The 16,379-nt window shown below is 31.3% G+C and overlaps 2 protein-coding genes across 6 annotated transcripts in view; one reads left to right on the top strand and one right to left on the bottom strand.

Annotated features, from left to right (window-relative positions):
• LOC138941621 (uncharacterized) overlaps nt 1-16,379 on the bottom strand; it is a 255,219-nt gene that overhangs the window by 153,085 nt on the left and 85,755 nt on the right. For 4 of the 5 annotated variants that reach the window (XM_070311452.1, XM_070311447.1, XM_070311449.1 and 1 more), the window contains one exon: nt 9,569-9,621. The gene's annotated coding sequence lies outside the window, so the exon portion shown is untranslated. Of the gene's footprint in view, nt 1-9,568; nt 9,622-9,978; nt 10,159-16,379 lie in introns of all 5 variants that reach the window. The other variant, XM_070311451.1, reaches the window with a different exon arrangement.
• The window catches only part of Drat (Death resistor Adh domain containing target), a 111,792-nt gene continuing 109,619 nt past the window's right edge, over nt 14,207-16,379 (top strand). Inside the window, exon 1 of the mRNA XM_070311457.1 lies at nt 14,207-14,467. Coding sequence (XP_070167558.1) covers nt 14,442-14,467 — 26 coding nt within the window. The 5' untranslated portion in view covers nt 14,207-14,441. The remainder of the gene's footprint in view (nt 14,468-16,379) is intronic.

The following is a 16,379-nucleotide window of genomic DNA, read 5'->3' as shown; positions in this document are numbered from 1 at the left end:
CAGTAACCCGGATAGTATCTTATCGGTATCCACCGGGCTGGTCGCGGCCTCGTTCGTCTGAATCAATTATGCAGAATCATGTAGCAATCGTTGCGCAAAAGTCAGTAATTTGAAACTATACGGCATCATTATCCTGTGTCATATTTCCGATGCATGTTATATATATATATATATAATATGCATCGGAAATATATAATATATATATATATATATATATATATATATATATATATATATATATATATATAACACGTCAAATAATCGCTTTTGGAATAAACTGGCAATCAGTACAATCTATTATGTGAACACGTATATATCTATTAGTGCACGTACGAGTATATGCGATTATATCTTGTGTATATACGTGAATTTGAACAGAGCCACAACAGGGCCAACATATAAGATGGTGCAAAAATTTATTTAAAAAAAAAAAAATTTTTTGTTGAGAGAGAAAATACTGAAACTTTAGAAATGAAAATCAATATTGTAAGAAGATGAATTAATGGAAATTTTAGAAAAAAAAAACATTTTCATTGTTTTGAAGTGTAATAATAAAAAATAAAAAATAATAGCATGATAATAATATAATAATAACATTATATATAATAAATAACATAACGTAATAATTATCAAAAAGAAGTTATAAAAAATGACATCAAAAACAATTCCATAATAATTAAATTAAATAATAATTATAGACCAAATCGAGCTTTATCGTACAAAAAAATCTATAATTAATATTATTATGAGTAGATTCTTAGATCTATATTTATTAAATATTTTTATAAAAATTGTTTGATATTATTTTACATGTAACAATTTTGAGCGAGTTATGACTCATTTAATCAACGACATATTGAAAAAATTTATTTCTTAAACTTGTTTTTTTTTTTTTTTTTTTTTTTTTTTTTTTTTTTTTTAATAATAGATCAATTTCAATATTTACAATTTTTTTAAAACCTACAGATATTAGTGCTTCACTCATCCTTCTTTATTATATATTCTTGACTTACATTCCACTTATATCGGTCCATTATAATGCCGGTAGTATTTTAAAGCATTGAATGAACATTCTGGTTAAGTCTCTGGTTGAGTCTCTAAATCGCCAATTGTTATAAAATGTTTCTGAATCCTCAATCGTTACGAAATGCCAAAACCACCGCCAAAATCCTGTTAAATGGAAAAACAATAACTACGAGAATTAATCACTTTGGTGTGAATTTTTCAACGCGTGAAGCATATCCACCATCGATACCGAACTGATGCTGGCACAAGAACAATAAAGCTTTATTACTGTAGCGAGTAATTGAGTGCAAACTCTTGCTCATGCATAGCGAAACTATCAACTCCGCACAGACCATATATCGGAGTTATGTTTGTTAAAAAAAGAAATAAAGTATCCTATTTATACATATAATATAACAGATAGATTTTATAAATATCACGCAATATAACGAGATATTTAAATTTAGTATGCAAATGGAGGCAGGGAGATAAATAAATATATTTATTACATTTTTTAAATATTTTATTTATATTATTAATATTATAAATAAAAATATATATATACCAGAAAATAATAGTTATTTTAAATAATTTAACTCTTGTTTAATTTTTTAATCTAGAATTTAAAGAACGTCTACATTATTATTTTGCATTATGCAAATAAATATAAAAAAATATTTAGTGAAGCACGGGAAACTGTTACCATTGTTACGAGATTTCACATAATAAAGTTTTAAAATAAATATGCATGTACCTATATTGTGTGTGTAATCTGCAAAAAAAAAAAAAAAAAAAAAATTGTATATATACATATATTTATATATATATATATATACGATATATGTATATATATATATATATATGCACATTTATATACACATAAAGTATATGAATATGCATTTTCGTTATCCTATTGACTAGTAAATGTTTCAATTGCCGACATTATATTTTATTCAAAAGGTAACATTGCTTATAAAGTTGGAAACTGCATATCATTATAAATCAATTCCCGAAAAAAGCATTTGAAGTTTCTAACATATACTGAAGAAGGATTCATATTCGAGAAAAAACGTATCCGCGAATACAATGGCTACCGGATATTTTGCAGTAAGTTATACACTTCAGCGTATCCGCGAAACAAATTTAACCATGTAGAACTTGCCATCGATTTATTCATTGCCATCAAATAATCGAAAAGTTTTCAGATATATATTTATATCTGAAAATTATATATATAAATTATTTATTGTTTTCACTTTTAATTTATCGGCAATTTGAGATTTGATGATGAAAAGCACATAGTGTTGAAATTTATGATTACGATCTAATAAATAAATTGCAGTTTAATTTAAATAAAGAAATATTCATACGAAAATTAATGTTATGTAATTTCTAGTTTAATTTTTTTATTTGCCTCGAGAGTAACAAATCGATTTTATTGGAACATTAACCATTATTTAAACATTTAAAGCGACTTGCGATATCATGACAATCAATGATTTGATTTCAAAGTTTATTCATTTTTTTAACTAACTTTTAAAATGCAAAATGCCTTCTCTTCTTTGCAGCACTGCTTATAATTAACATTTCAAATAACTCTTGCATTTAGGATAATCCTTTATTTTCAGCGTAAAAATAAACTATATAAAAATATTCACATATGATTGCATGTAATATTTCACTAACATTTTAAATAAAAATATTTTATAGATCAAAATAATTAATCCATCGAAAAAGCATTACTATAATGTACTATAATATATATAATGGCTTGTATAATTAAATCATTCCAAATCAGAAAAAGAGTATAAAATAAAATCGTGCAAGAAATTATTTTAAAGATTTATTTAAAACAAGCATGTTGTTTATTATGAAAACTTGAAGTTTTACTTAACAGCTATAAATCTCTCTCTCTCTCTCTCTCTCTCTCTCTCTCTCTCTCTCTCTCTCCACTAATTTTTTTTATTTTCTCTAACAAATATATAAAAGAGATCAATATATCCAAAATTACCAATGAGAAACTGAATTCTAAAGCATATTGATGTTTGTATGAATTAGTATAATATTAAATACTTGTATCCATATTATTGTTTAATTTTGATTCTCCTTAATAATGAAGATTTGAATTTACCGGATTATTGTATCATATTTTCAATAAACATGGATAATCCTAAGCTAATCTAATATAATGTAATCTGAAAGATGAAGAGAAATCTTATGATAAGAAAGCTAGAGCGCATTCTATATCTATTTAAAATAAAATTTTCTGATTCGAAAATTATTGAATGGATTTTCAATAGTATCAAAAATAGTAAATACCATGCAAATTTTATTCTATTGTAGTTTTATAATTCATATAGCTACATTTCGTTATAACTGATGGTTTTTATAACAACTTGTATTATTCATCCGCTGGAACTAGAACAAAAGACAGATATTGCACCAGAATCGCATAACGATCAAACAATATTACATGACCATTCGTAAACTTTACCGATCGTAAACTTTAACTGTATCATGATCTCTTATGCTAATTATACTATCGCCGAAACAACAACAGCAATGCATTATGCATTATATACATTGGTTAATTGTACAAGGATACAAGTTATGACCTGGCGTACAATTACAGTTACAACCAATTCGTTTCTGTAGTATTCCGCGGTTTCCTCATCAACGGGCAAAGTGTATAATTAGGCGAAACGTATGCGTATAATCAATGAAACTATTTGCTAATGTAATTGACGCGATTGAGATATACATTGTATATTTTACGAAATCGCGCACATTAATTATCATTTAGTTCCATTCTTGTCTTGTATTTATAATCCATGTTTATATCACATACTTGTATTTGGCAATATATATATAAAAATGTAGTTGTAATTCCAGTCTAAATGTAATTTCCAAAATATAACAATGAATATAAGTATTGGACAATATAATACAGAAAAAATTAATAACTATGTCTCATATATCTATAAAAATGTAAAATAAATTAATTTTTGTTCTTAATATCACTTCGATTAATTACGTCTTTAAATGGCTTTTAAACATTTTGTTAATATTTTCGTAATTTAATCATTTTGCTTATAAAAGAAAATATTTTTAATTTGCTGTTGTCTTTCGAACAATAATCAATTAGGATCTTAAAGCAGTCTCTCAAACATTGTGCTTTCTTTGTCTTGATAGTTAGAACGGAAATGTTTATTACATATACAATAAGGTGTCTAGAAATAATTTTTGTCACATTTTCCATGTATGACAAGCTCAATAAACATTTTTCAACAAATTAAAGACTCAATTATGCATATTTAACATTAAAGCTTAAAATTTTTGTACGCGTACATTTTCTTTTTAAACAATTTATAATAAATTTTAAGAACAATTTAATTCAATAGTCAATTAATTAAAATATTTAAAAGAAAAAATTAAAAGATTACAACAAATTAAAAAAACACAACAAATAAAAAGCTTGATCTAAATTTTTGATCAGAAAAAGTTTCACTTCAAACTGATTAAAAAATGTTTACTAATGTTCGCTTTTTTTATTATTTCTTTAATTTATTGAGTTCTCCGAAACACCTAGTATAAAGTCGAGTGCAGTATTATTCAGCCCCAAGATACTTTCATTACTTTTTATTCTCGCATCGCAACATACTTTGAAGAGGTTCGCAATTAAAACATAAATAAATATAAGCGGCACAAAAAAAAACAAATTGAGACTGTCTTTTCATTTCTTCAATATTAAGGTCTCTGACAAAGTAATGAAAGTTTATTACCGACGAAAGGGGTTAACGAGAAAAAAATTAAAAAAAACTATTGATATGAACAGATTAAAACTTCTATACAATAATCAATTTTTCTCATATTACAAACAAAATTAAAAATATTGTGTTTCTAATACTGTCAAAAGTAACCAAATGTTGAATACTCACGAGAGAGAGAGAAAAACTTCTGAAAATGCTAATTTTATTCGTTTTGAAAATTTAAAGTAAATCTAATTGATCAAAAAGACATTTATACACATTGCTATATACCATATATTCGTAAATTACAATTGATTTTTTTTTTAATGTAATATTTCTTTAATTTCTAGACAGCTAAAGAAAATAAATATCAATTTTCACCGAAAAATAATTATCTAAAAAATAAAAAACATTTAACTCCCGATTACACTAACCCGGATTTTATGTGCTCAGTTCCGGCTTTAAGCTCTCGAAAAGCTCTCGATTGAATGCTGTCGTTGTCTTAAACTCTCCATGAAATAAAACAGCAGTGTTACGATAAAATATTGCGGATGACTATAGTTTATAACGACGGTTATTAAGAACGTTGCCAACAATTTCACGGGCCATTGTGCCGGCGGACAGTTTAGGAAAACGTGCGTGCCGCCGTCGTAAATCCAGTCCCGGAAATCGGCTACGAGGTAACACGTTACTTTATCGAGCTCGCGGTTCTGTGTCGTGCCATGTACACCGTACTCACTGCATATATGTACATGTTCGCATGTAAACACTTGCGTTTGTGGATGCCTCATGTGCATATATGACAGAGCGTGCCTCCGTCGGAAGTAGGCCGGTCTTGCCGGCGGCGGCAACGCTAAATTGCGGTACCCGCGTGCTTAACACTGTTAACAGACTGCTACTTCGTTAGTCACCGTCGCCCGCTTAACCTTCGCGGTGACACTTCTCCAATTGCATTCGAAAGCTCGTTACAGAAGGTCGCTCTTTACCGCAAAACTAGTGTAGCGATACAGTGGCGTAAAATCGAGCAATCTCAAAAAAACTCAGGATAATATTGAGAAATGGCTTTACTCATAAACTATTGCTATTTCGATTATTGCGTATCGCAGAATTAAGACAAAAAATTAAAATAATTATACCAACAATAGAAACATATGTTCCGAATAGACAGAGATGAATTAGAAAGAGACAACATTACGGATATCTTTAGATTTCCAAGACACGGGATACGCTTCATTCGAATATATTAATAGGATGAATAACAAATCGATTGCCGCGCTTATAGCGAGATGGGAGGTCACGAATTGCAGGACGATCGAGAATAGTCGCGGTCTAACTTTGATCTTGTTTCGGGAACGGGCCGCGAATTTCGAAATTGGAATTCTCGGTCAGATAGCACGTACGGTCTCGAGCTTCGATGGTTAATGCAGTAATACCCAACAGATTATGGATTTATCCGATCGGTTTGTATACACGCGTGTACATACATACATCGCCATATCGATGATATAAACCATAACGCGGAACAATTGTTCAACGCTTACTTCATACACAGCCGTAAGAATAATTATTCCGTTAGATCGCAAAAATATCTGCCCCACATTCATCAAGATCGTTCTTCCTTCGCGTATTTCTTGTCCTATTGTATTTCTTGTCCGCGTATATATTTTATATATAAAAAATATATATATATATATATATATATATATATATATATATTAATATATACGTGGGCGAGAAATACAGCAGGACAAGAAGTACGCACAATATACAGTGCCATGTATTGGCCATTTGTCACAGAATATTATGTATCGCGCGACCACGTGTACTCGACCGGCATTGGCATAAGGAACGTCGATAGATACTCGAGTTTGGATATTACTGGTGTTTTATCGCTTTGCGCGGTCCACCGAGTTCGTAAGTTAACTCCGATCACGCTCGCGAGTTCCCGAAAGGAGAGTTAGAAAATCGCTCGGCTGACTCTCGAATCTAATGCGCGATTTACTGGCGGACCATGCGGAACCATAGATTACAGTTAATATCCCAGAATCGAACTTCGATGATAAAGAAACTTCCATGTGACGAGCGTTAACTGTCTTTAACTGCTCAAAAGCATAGACTTAATATCAAGCTTGTGTTAAATGTAGCAATTTTGATCTCAAATCTTTCATCTATCATAACATAGCAATGGCTGTTAACATAATTATGGTAATAATTAATTGTTATAAAAATCTTGTTAAATGTATGTGTATACAATTCAAAATAATATGGAATTTATTGACGTACGTTAACATTATTTCTTTCATTATGCGTTTCTTTCCGATCAAAAGCGAGTATATATAAAAAAACGATTAAATACTTTTACTTTGAATTCTAAAAGTAAAATATATTTCAAAATATATTTTTAAAAATAATATATTTTAATAAATTTTTAACGCATTTGTGAAAATTTTATATCAGATTTTTAACTATTCATTTAACTATTCAATTTTACTTTTCCCGTATAAAATACGTTTATTTCCATCGTTTCTCATATTCAGTGATGCATCAACCGAATTGCGGAAAATATGCCTCCATTTTGACGGATTAACATTTTTTTCTGAGAGAATAAAGTATACTTTAAAGTACAGTATCTCGCGGTTCGTACTTATGCCGTAATTAATAAAATTACATAAAGTTTTATCGGCTTTGAACGCCAGGACTCCTGTGTCGTACGTATGCAGACGGTCATTATGCAACGGAATTAAACCATTTGTCGTAGCTGCCTGAATTAATCGGTTAAACGAAATAATTTTTGTACGTATTAAATGCATTATGAATAATATATACGGTAATTTTCTTTCGCGGCCACGACGATTCATAATCGCTTCAATTATGCGACATATTCTATTATTACACTCTATAACATATAGATGGTATACATTACAAGTAACAATTATAAATTTTAAATGATTATACAGTGCGAATTAATTACACATTTGCATATAACTCGCAACGGATGGCGATGCAATTACTGTATAATCGGCTTTGGCATGGATTACAATGTCGGATTACATGACCTTCCCTCGGCCCAAACTTTTTCATCCCCTACCGTTACTATCGATTACCTACTAATTTTGATCAAACTGTACGAGAATAGTTTGTTGCACGAGACAACCGATACGACTATAAAGAGAGTCCGAAATACGCAAACATAATGTACTCATCATGTGGTTTACATGCGAATACAACGCGTGTGGGAAATCGAATAACACGAAAATGGCGGGTATCGACAGATCGCGGATTCCGCGGTGAACAATCCTACACCCTCTGATCAAAACGCACGACATTCGTTTCGTGTGTATTCGGACGAGCCAATCAAGCTGATGAGGCATACAATGTGCAAACACACGTATGTCATGTACGCAGAATGTCCCCGAATTTTCTGTTGGATGGGATATGCGAGAAACACTATAAAAACACTAATTAATTGCTATAGATTTCAATCAAAATTAAATTCGAATTAAATTTGTCTTTTAAACACAAATATTAAATACACATTCACAATTTACAATTAACCATTCAGTATGAAAAACTTAATGAATGGCAAAGTAAATATTATTAATTATTGAGTAATTATTGGTTAATACGCAATTTTGCAAACATTCAATAATTAACAGAATGTTTTAAACGCCAAGTTTTTTTCATATAATATCATATAATGTGTAATATATTGTAAATATTGTAAATATCAAGATCTACAAAAACCATAAAAATTTGTATTTAAACAAAAACATCCCGATTTAAACATTTTAAAATAATAATCATATTTTACCCTCCTTTGATTTTGCAGAAAATGTTTCTCAGATAACGACTCTACGCATAATCACGTTCTTCCAAAAAAAATATTTGCCACTAAAATTTATTTTAGTACTCTAATTAATTTTTGACATCTATTCCTATATCTTTTTTTCTTACATATGCACACACACATATACTATTTACTTACCATTTTTATTATACAGATATATATGGATATACAAATACATATGTGTGTGTATATTTATATATGTGTATATATATATATTTGTATTTTTTTTTGTAGCGCAGCTCTTTATGATGAATCTAATAATTATTTTTATATAAAACTTTAAAAAAAAATAATAAAAAAGTATATATTACACAAACTACTATTGTAGTTTTTTATATTATTTCCAAGTATTTCTATTGTACCTGTATCCTACAGTCTATTCAAACATAGCAAAATACAATTGACAATATAAATCGATATTGTAGCAATAGAATAGCAATAAAATAAAAAAAGACGAATGGTTAACGTTACACATTCTTTTATATTTTCAAATAATTGTTGCGGATCAATTATCGTAGCGAATTGCATATATGTAAATAAAACCGGAATAGAAAAGCAAAAAAAAAATCGTAAACAAGAAATTTGTTGCATTTATTCATTCACAATAGCTAGCGGGTACATTGTATGTGTAATATACCTATATTTATTTGTAATATATAATCTCGCTCAATCATGTTAAACTATAACAATTAATTAAATTAACAATTATTATTTTGTAATATTTAAATAGTTATTTTAATAAAATAAAAAATCTACCAAAAAAGTTGTGAATTTTTTAGAAATCATCTTTAGCATATACATGTATGTGTTAAACGAATCTTAAATATATTTGAATAAATATTTTAAATTTGTAATGTATTTAGATTTTTTTCGAGAATTTTTAGATAATAATCACTTTAAATTTAGTAAGTAAAATTTCAATGTTTTGATTTTTATTACATAATTTCTATATTAATTTATTACTCACCATAATGACGATACGTCTAATGATATAACTGTGGTTGAAAACAGGAAACTTATCTGTAAATATAAATAAAAATAATTTTTAAAGTTATTTTTAAATATATTTTTACTAAATATACACACACATAAAATTAAATAATTTAATATATTAATCTTTTTCTAATATTAAAAAAGTAGGTTATTAACAATAATTCGAATAATAACATATTGTTGCCAACATTTAGAGGTAGAATTAATAACATTAAAGTCAATGATATTAATCGTCTGTCGAAATACGATCAATGATGATTATATGACGCTAAATTGTTAACAAAGAGATAAACATTACGAGAGAAAGAGAAGAGAGAGAGAGAGAGAGAGAGAGAGAGAGAGAGAGAGAGAGAGAGAATGCATTAAATAGATATAAATATTTACCATTCAATGTACGCAGTAACCGCGATTACTCCATTCGAACGAATCAATCGAGAAAAATCGTAGCTAATTACGATTACGGGCTCTAATTACGGCACTCTTGATTATTATACACATCGAATGATTAACTTTGAAACGCGCCAACAACGCGAAACGCAATGTCGTCTGTCTCTACGTTCGACCCTGCCAATTTTCGTTAGGCGACGCATTTCAAATGAACGTAATGTGAAAGATTCGAGTCGCACCAATTAGAGAAAGAGAGAGTCCCTAGAATATATCTTCTAGGGACTCTAACACCAATTAGATCAATGCGCACGCGAAAATGTTACACTCCGAATATAAGCACACGCGACGAGATGATAATACGTGAGTCAAGCGAGAAACCGTCTCGTGACGCGTCGATCATATATATATATATATATATATATATATATATATATATATATATATATATATATATATATATATATGCACATACACAATGACTCGTAATATTGACTATAAATTGAACGATCATGTTATAAGGATTAATTATACAATGGCAAAATAAATATCATTAATTACTAATTAATTACTATCAAATATCCTAATTCGGCACTCCCGACGCGTCTTGACAAGCATGTAACGAAATGATAACTCGATAAACGGACCGCGAATCCTAGACTTGTGTCTAGATAGTGCCGATCAACAATAGCGAATGTTTACCATAATTGCACGCGTACGACGTAATTTAACGCTAAATTAACGCACTAGAATAATCGATTCGACACTCCCGACGCTCGTTCGCACGTAAATCTAGATTTTGACCGGATAAAATATTCGAGAAAGACGAATCTGCACAGAACTGACTCGTCGTCGCTTCGACAATGACGTCACGTCAGCAAAAGTGGCACCACCACACCACGCGAGTCAAGCGAGAAACTGTCAATGGCGCGTCAATCGTATAAATGTACATATACGCAATGACGCGTTCAGCCTCGGTAGATTGCTTTATAACAATTAATTATATAATTGCAAAATAAATATCAGTAATTAATAATTAATTACTATCAAATGTCTTAATTCGGTACTCGCGTCTTGATAAGCATATAACGAAATCATAGCTCGATAAACGGACCGCGAATCCTAGACTTGTGTCTAGATAGTGCCGATCAACAATAGCGAATGTTTACCATAATTGCACGCGTACGACGTAATTTAACGCTAAATTAACGCACTAGAATAATCGATTCGACACTCCCGACGCTCGTTCGCACGTAAATCTAGATTTTGACCGGATAAAATATTCGAGAAAGACGAAACTACACAGAACTGACTCGTCGTCGCTTCGACAATGACGTCACGTCAGCAAAAGTGGCACCACCACACCACGCGAGTCAAGCGAGAAACTGTCAATGGCGCGTCAATCGTATAAATGTACATATACGCAATGAGGCGTTCAGCCTCGGTAGATTGCTTTATAACAATTAATTATATAATTGCAAAATAAATATCAGTAATTACTAATTAATTACTATCAAATGTCTTAATTCGATACTCGCGTCTTGACAAGCATATAACGAAATGATAGCTCGATAAACGGACCGCGAATCCTAGACTTGTGTCTAGATAGTGCCGATCAACAATAACGAATGTTTACCATAATTGCACGCGTACGATGTAATTTAACGCTAAATTAACGCACTAGAATAATCGATTCGACACTCCCGACGCTCGTTCGTACGTAAATCTAGATTTTGACCGGATAAAATATTCGAGAAAGACGAAACTACACAGAACTGACTCGTCGTCGCTTCGACAATGACGTCACGTCAGCAAAAGTGGCACCACCACACCACGCGAGTCAAGCGAGAAACTGTCAATGGCGCGTCAATCGTATAAATGTACATATACGCAATGACGCGTTCAGCCTCGGTAGATTGCTTTATAACAATTAATTATATAATTGCAAAATAAATATCAGTAATTAATAATTAATTACTATCAAATGTCTTAATTCGGTACTCGCGTCTTGATAAGCATATAACGAAATCATAGCTCGATAAACGGACCGCGAATCCTAGACTTGTGTCTAGATAGTGTCGATCAACAATAACGAATGTTTACCATAATTGCACGCGTACGACGTAATTTAACGCTAAATTAACGCACTAGAATAATCGATTCGACACTCCCGACGCTCGTTCGCACGTAAATCTAGATTTTGACCGGATAAAATATTCAAGAAAGACGAATCTGCACAGAACTGACTCGTCGTCGCTTCGACAATGACGTCACGTCAGCAAAAGTGGCACCACCACACCACGCGAGTCAAGCGAGGAACTGTCATAGAGCGTCGATTACATATAACATAGATGTATACTGCGATGCGTTAAACGTCGATATATCTTGCGTGTAAATATCGTGTACGATTCCTTCATAACGATTATAATCGCGCTGTTATATTCTAATGGTTCATGCAGATAGAACGCGAAAACGCGCTTGTCGCGTGACGAAAAGCGACGCGATGACTAATCAACCTTTCGCTTTTAAAATGCAGTAAATTAATTGGCAATTGAGTCGCCCTTTGCCGCGCGACACGCGTTTTCACTTCCTCTCTGTATGAGCGATGAAAGCTCAATTAGATATTAGCTACATCATCACACGTGTAATGTATGATACATCAATCGTTCGTCTATCGAATAATTAATCTTGCTTCGCTCCATAATCCCTATTTTTGTTATTTATAAAAATTCATTATATATTTATATGTATTATACATTTATTATATATTATAAATTTTTATTATAACTTTTTAGAATATACATATAATATTTATACAATTTTTATTATAAAATATAATTTATGTTTTTTATTATAAATTCATTATAAATTTTTATCATTGGCAGCGATTATAAATCACGGATTAAAACTAGATTCCCACTTAACGTTACAAGTGCTCGGAATCATATGATCGAGCAAAATATGCCTTGATTCATCAATGAAACGCTTTCAAGCATCACACACAAGTCTAGGTGTTAGTCATATAAAAACTAGATATGATATTTGGAGAGCGTACAATTATTATTAATATATACTGGATGTCTGATAATAATCACCCTACATAACGTGCAGGTAATGCAATAATTAATGAGAAATTAATTTAAAAAGATCGGTAAATTCGTGTGAGTATTAGCACGCGGCGAGAAAAGACGGCCCTATTGATATGTTGTTACTAGGGCACGAGAATCCAATATTATGTACCGCTCGTCGTGATCTGTCTTGTCATTTGTAAAGCGTCCCTCCCAAAACCTCGTCGCGTGCCTAGCGATCGCATACTTTTTTGGGTTGTCTCTTCTCGCTGTGCGCTTATACTCGCGCAAATTGGTCGATCTTTTTTAATTAATTTCTCATTAATTATCGTAAAGATCACAAAACGTTAAGGACTTTTCCACTTGGTTTAACCCATGTCTATCCATGCACATTATACGGGTAGGGCGATTATTATCAGACACCCTGTATACGTTTAATTTAATTCTTATTATGTTACTTTCTCTCAAGGTATAGAATTATTTCGTCTACGGAATATTATTTAGAGATAATTTTTTTTATTTGTCTCGCGGAGTGCGAGTCGCTGGTTCGACTCGCGTAGTCGTGACGTATCTATCTCTCGGCGTACTTTATGCCAGTTCAAGGTGGCGGCGTTTTCGCGATGTCTTTCGCGCGCTTTTCGTCAATCGAGAGTGAAACACGCGCGTGAACGGGAGTGCCGGGTGCCGGGAGTGTCGAATCGAGTAACGATTGATCGCGATAAACGATGGTATTACCATAAATTATCGCGAATACCACATATCTCTCCATATTCGTGACTGGCTTGTACACCTCGTTCCACTCCTCGACGATACTTTGATTGGAACGGACGTATCGCGTCGCGAGCGAACGCTGAAGTCCTTGCGTCAATCTAATATCTATTAATGAAGGGTATTCTTCGAGTTCTTTTACATTGTCGACGTATTTTCAACTTCGGAAAGGGCGAACGAAGTGACGAGCAATTTCGTGATATCGCATTAATATATATCAAGTTTGTCGAAAAAGAGAGAGAGAGAGAGAGAGAGAGACAAGAAAGAGTCTATCCTTATTTACGCCACTTTCATACCGACGATAACGCGCGATACAATTACCGACAACACACGGATACGATAATGTATTTATTACGATAATATACGTATAGGTGGAGCCTTAGCGTCTCTTTACATTTGTCTCACTTGGCGTCGGAGAAACATTTTATTCACACAACTAAAATAACAGGCTTCGACGAGCGTGATATATAATATAATTGCGTATTATTACAATCGAATCGTGCGAGTGAGTGGCAAAGGAAATCGAAAAGTAAAGCAAGAGGAAGTGATCCAATAGAACAGGATAATGGGAAAAGCAAAGATGTGATCTTCCCCTGCCTCGTCCCTTTCGCCTCTTTGAAACAGGAAATGACGATAGCATATCTCCAGAGCTTGTGAGTACTTTTATTTATTATACTCGTGGAAAATTATTATAATATTCGTTTATATGTCCAACGCGATATATGTTATCGTTGTAATAATTATGATAACTTTACTCTTTGACAATTGATCGCTTTATTAATACGATATTTATTTCTTTGCGATTTGTGTGAATAATAATAAGTATAAAAGCTATTGACCGATCTTTGTTCTGCAAAAATTGACGCTATCAATTTTTAGCCTTTTCTACTTTATTACAAATGTAAAAATGTAATAATGTATAATCTTTCTTTATTTTTTATTCTTGAAGAATTTTTTCATATATATGGTATTTAAAAAAGAGTTCATTAAAAAAAGATTCTTTATATTAGTATCTTATTTTATTCTATTGTACATACGACGACAATTTTTCATGTAACGGAGAAATCGCAACGTATATTTTTTTGTTGTTATTATTTAATCCAAGTTTTGAATGCTTCTCCATTTTATGAATAACGCTCAAATTTTCCCATTTTATTCTTTTTTCCTTTGTTTGCATTTTATTTATTTTAATTCAAATATATCAGTTATATTTAATGTATCTAAAAATTCTCGAAAATTCTCTGCCATAACTAAATTATTTTAAGAGAAATAAATAGTGAAAGATTGATAAATTTAGTTGTAGATTCTATTATTCATCATTAAATCGAATTGTTCGTCAGAAAGGTTCAGTCATAGTTTCGTTATAACAGAATTATCGCGCAATTTTCGAGACAGTTTGAGGACATTTGGAAGCAAAAGAGAATATAGATTTGAAAGAGACGGCCAAAGTTTCGATGAATCCGAATGCCTGATCGGGCCAAAGTTTCATACACGGACGAGATCGGCTCTCGATTCGGGATTAGAACAACAAATTCTCCTCGTTTCCTGCCTCTTCTTTTCTCGTCGCGGTAGTTATGGTAGCGAAAGTATCTGTTATCGTTATATGATGCGGAAAAATTGACTGGGTATCCTCTCTCGCTGTGTTTTTCCTTCTTTTTATGTCACGGATGGCGATACACGCTATTTTCAGTATAGAAATATTTTCTTATATCACAAGCATACTTTCTTTCTCAATAAGATTTTCACAAACGTACTTCTCTTTTTGAGAAATAATTTTTGTATTATAAACTAATCGTAAGTATAATTAATTGTGCTTGTATTTGACTATAATGTTTTACTGTTTCTATATTATTTATCATGGAAAATAATTTTTTATAATTCTTTCATGTCAAATAATCCAGTAAAAACTATCTACTTATTTAATGTTATATTTACTTGATTATTCGCTGGATTGCATTATGTTATATCTTATTCGAAATCTATATACAATGTATTAATATTGCAATAAATTTAATTTTGATATTTTATAGTATATATTAAAGTTTATCTATCAATTTTACTTATTATCCCCATAATGAAATTAAAACATTCTAAGATCAAATAAACAAGACAAGCCCCGAAATAATGAGAGAAAATTCTATGGAAAATACTTTCCTATTTATTTTATGTCAATCAAATATATCTCATACAAATTAAAATCATTTATTTTCGTCTAACAATAAGATTCACACATTATCTTAAAAAGAATTCAGGGATAACGTTCACATACGTTTGATTTTTGTTAAACTCTAAAAACCCATAAAGTTCATGGAGAAAAACGCTTGTTACACGTGGGCTATCACAGCGGGAAAAAGCTCGGTATCAGGCTTAGTCCCTGTCCACCAACGCACCATGTAATAGATTAACCTATATTTATGTAATACGTCACGACGTGTCACATATATTATATTTGCATATCGTATGTGTCGTCGCAAGTTCCCCGTAGACATGGGAGTATAATCAATCAAATCACGTTGGTTTTCCGGATGTTCCTTGGAGAACGGAATGACGTTATAGACGGCTCGA

The sequence above is a fragment of the Polyergus mexicanus genome, unplaced genomic scaffold (genome assembly GCF_030449975.1).
Source record: "Polyergus mexicanus isolate NDT 795.1 unplaced genomic scaffold, iyPolMexi1.0 SCAF_19, whole genome shotgun sequence".
Lineage (NCBI taxonomy): Eukaryota > Metazoa > Arthropoda > Insecta > Hymenoptera > Formicidae > Polyergus > Polyergus mexicanus.
Note: the sequence above shows the minus strand (reverse complement) of the source record. Positions and strands in the feature narration are given on the sequence as shown.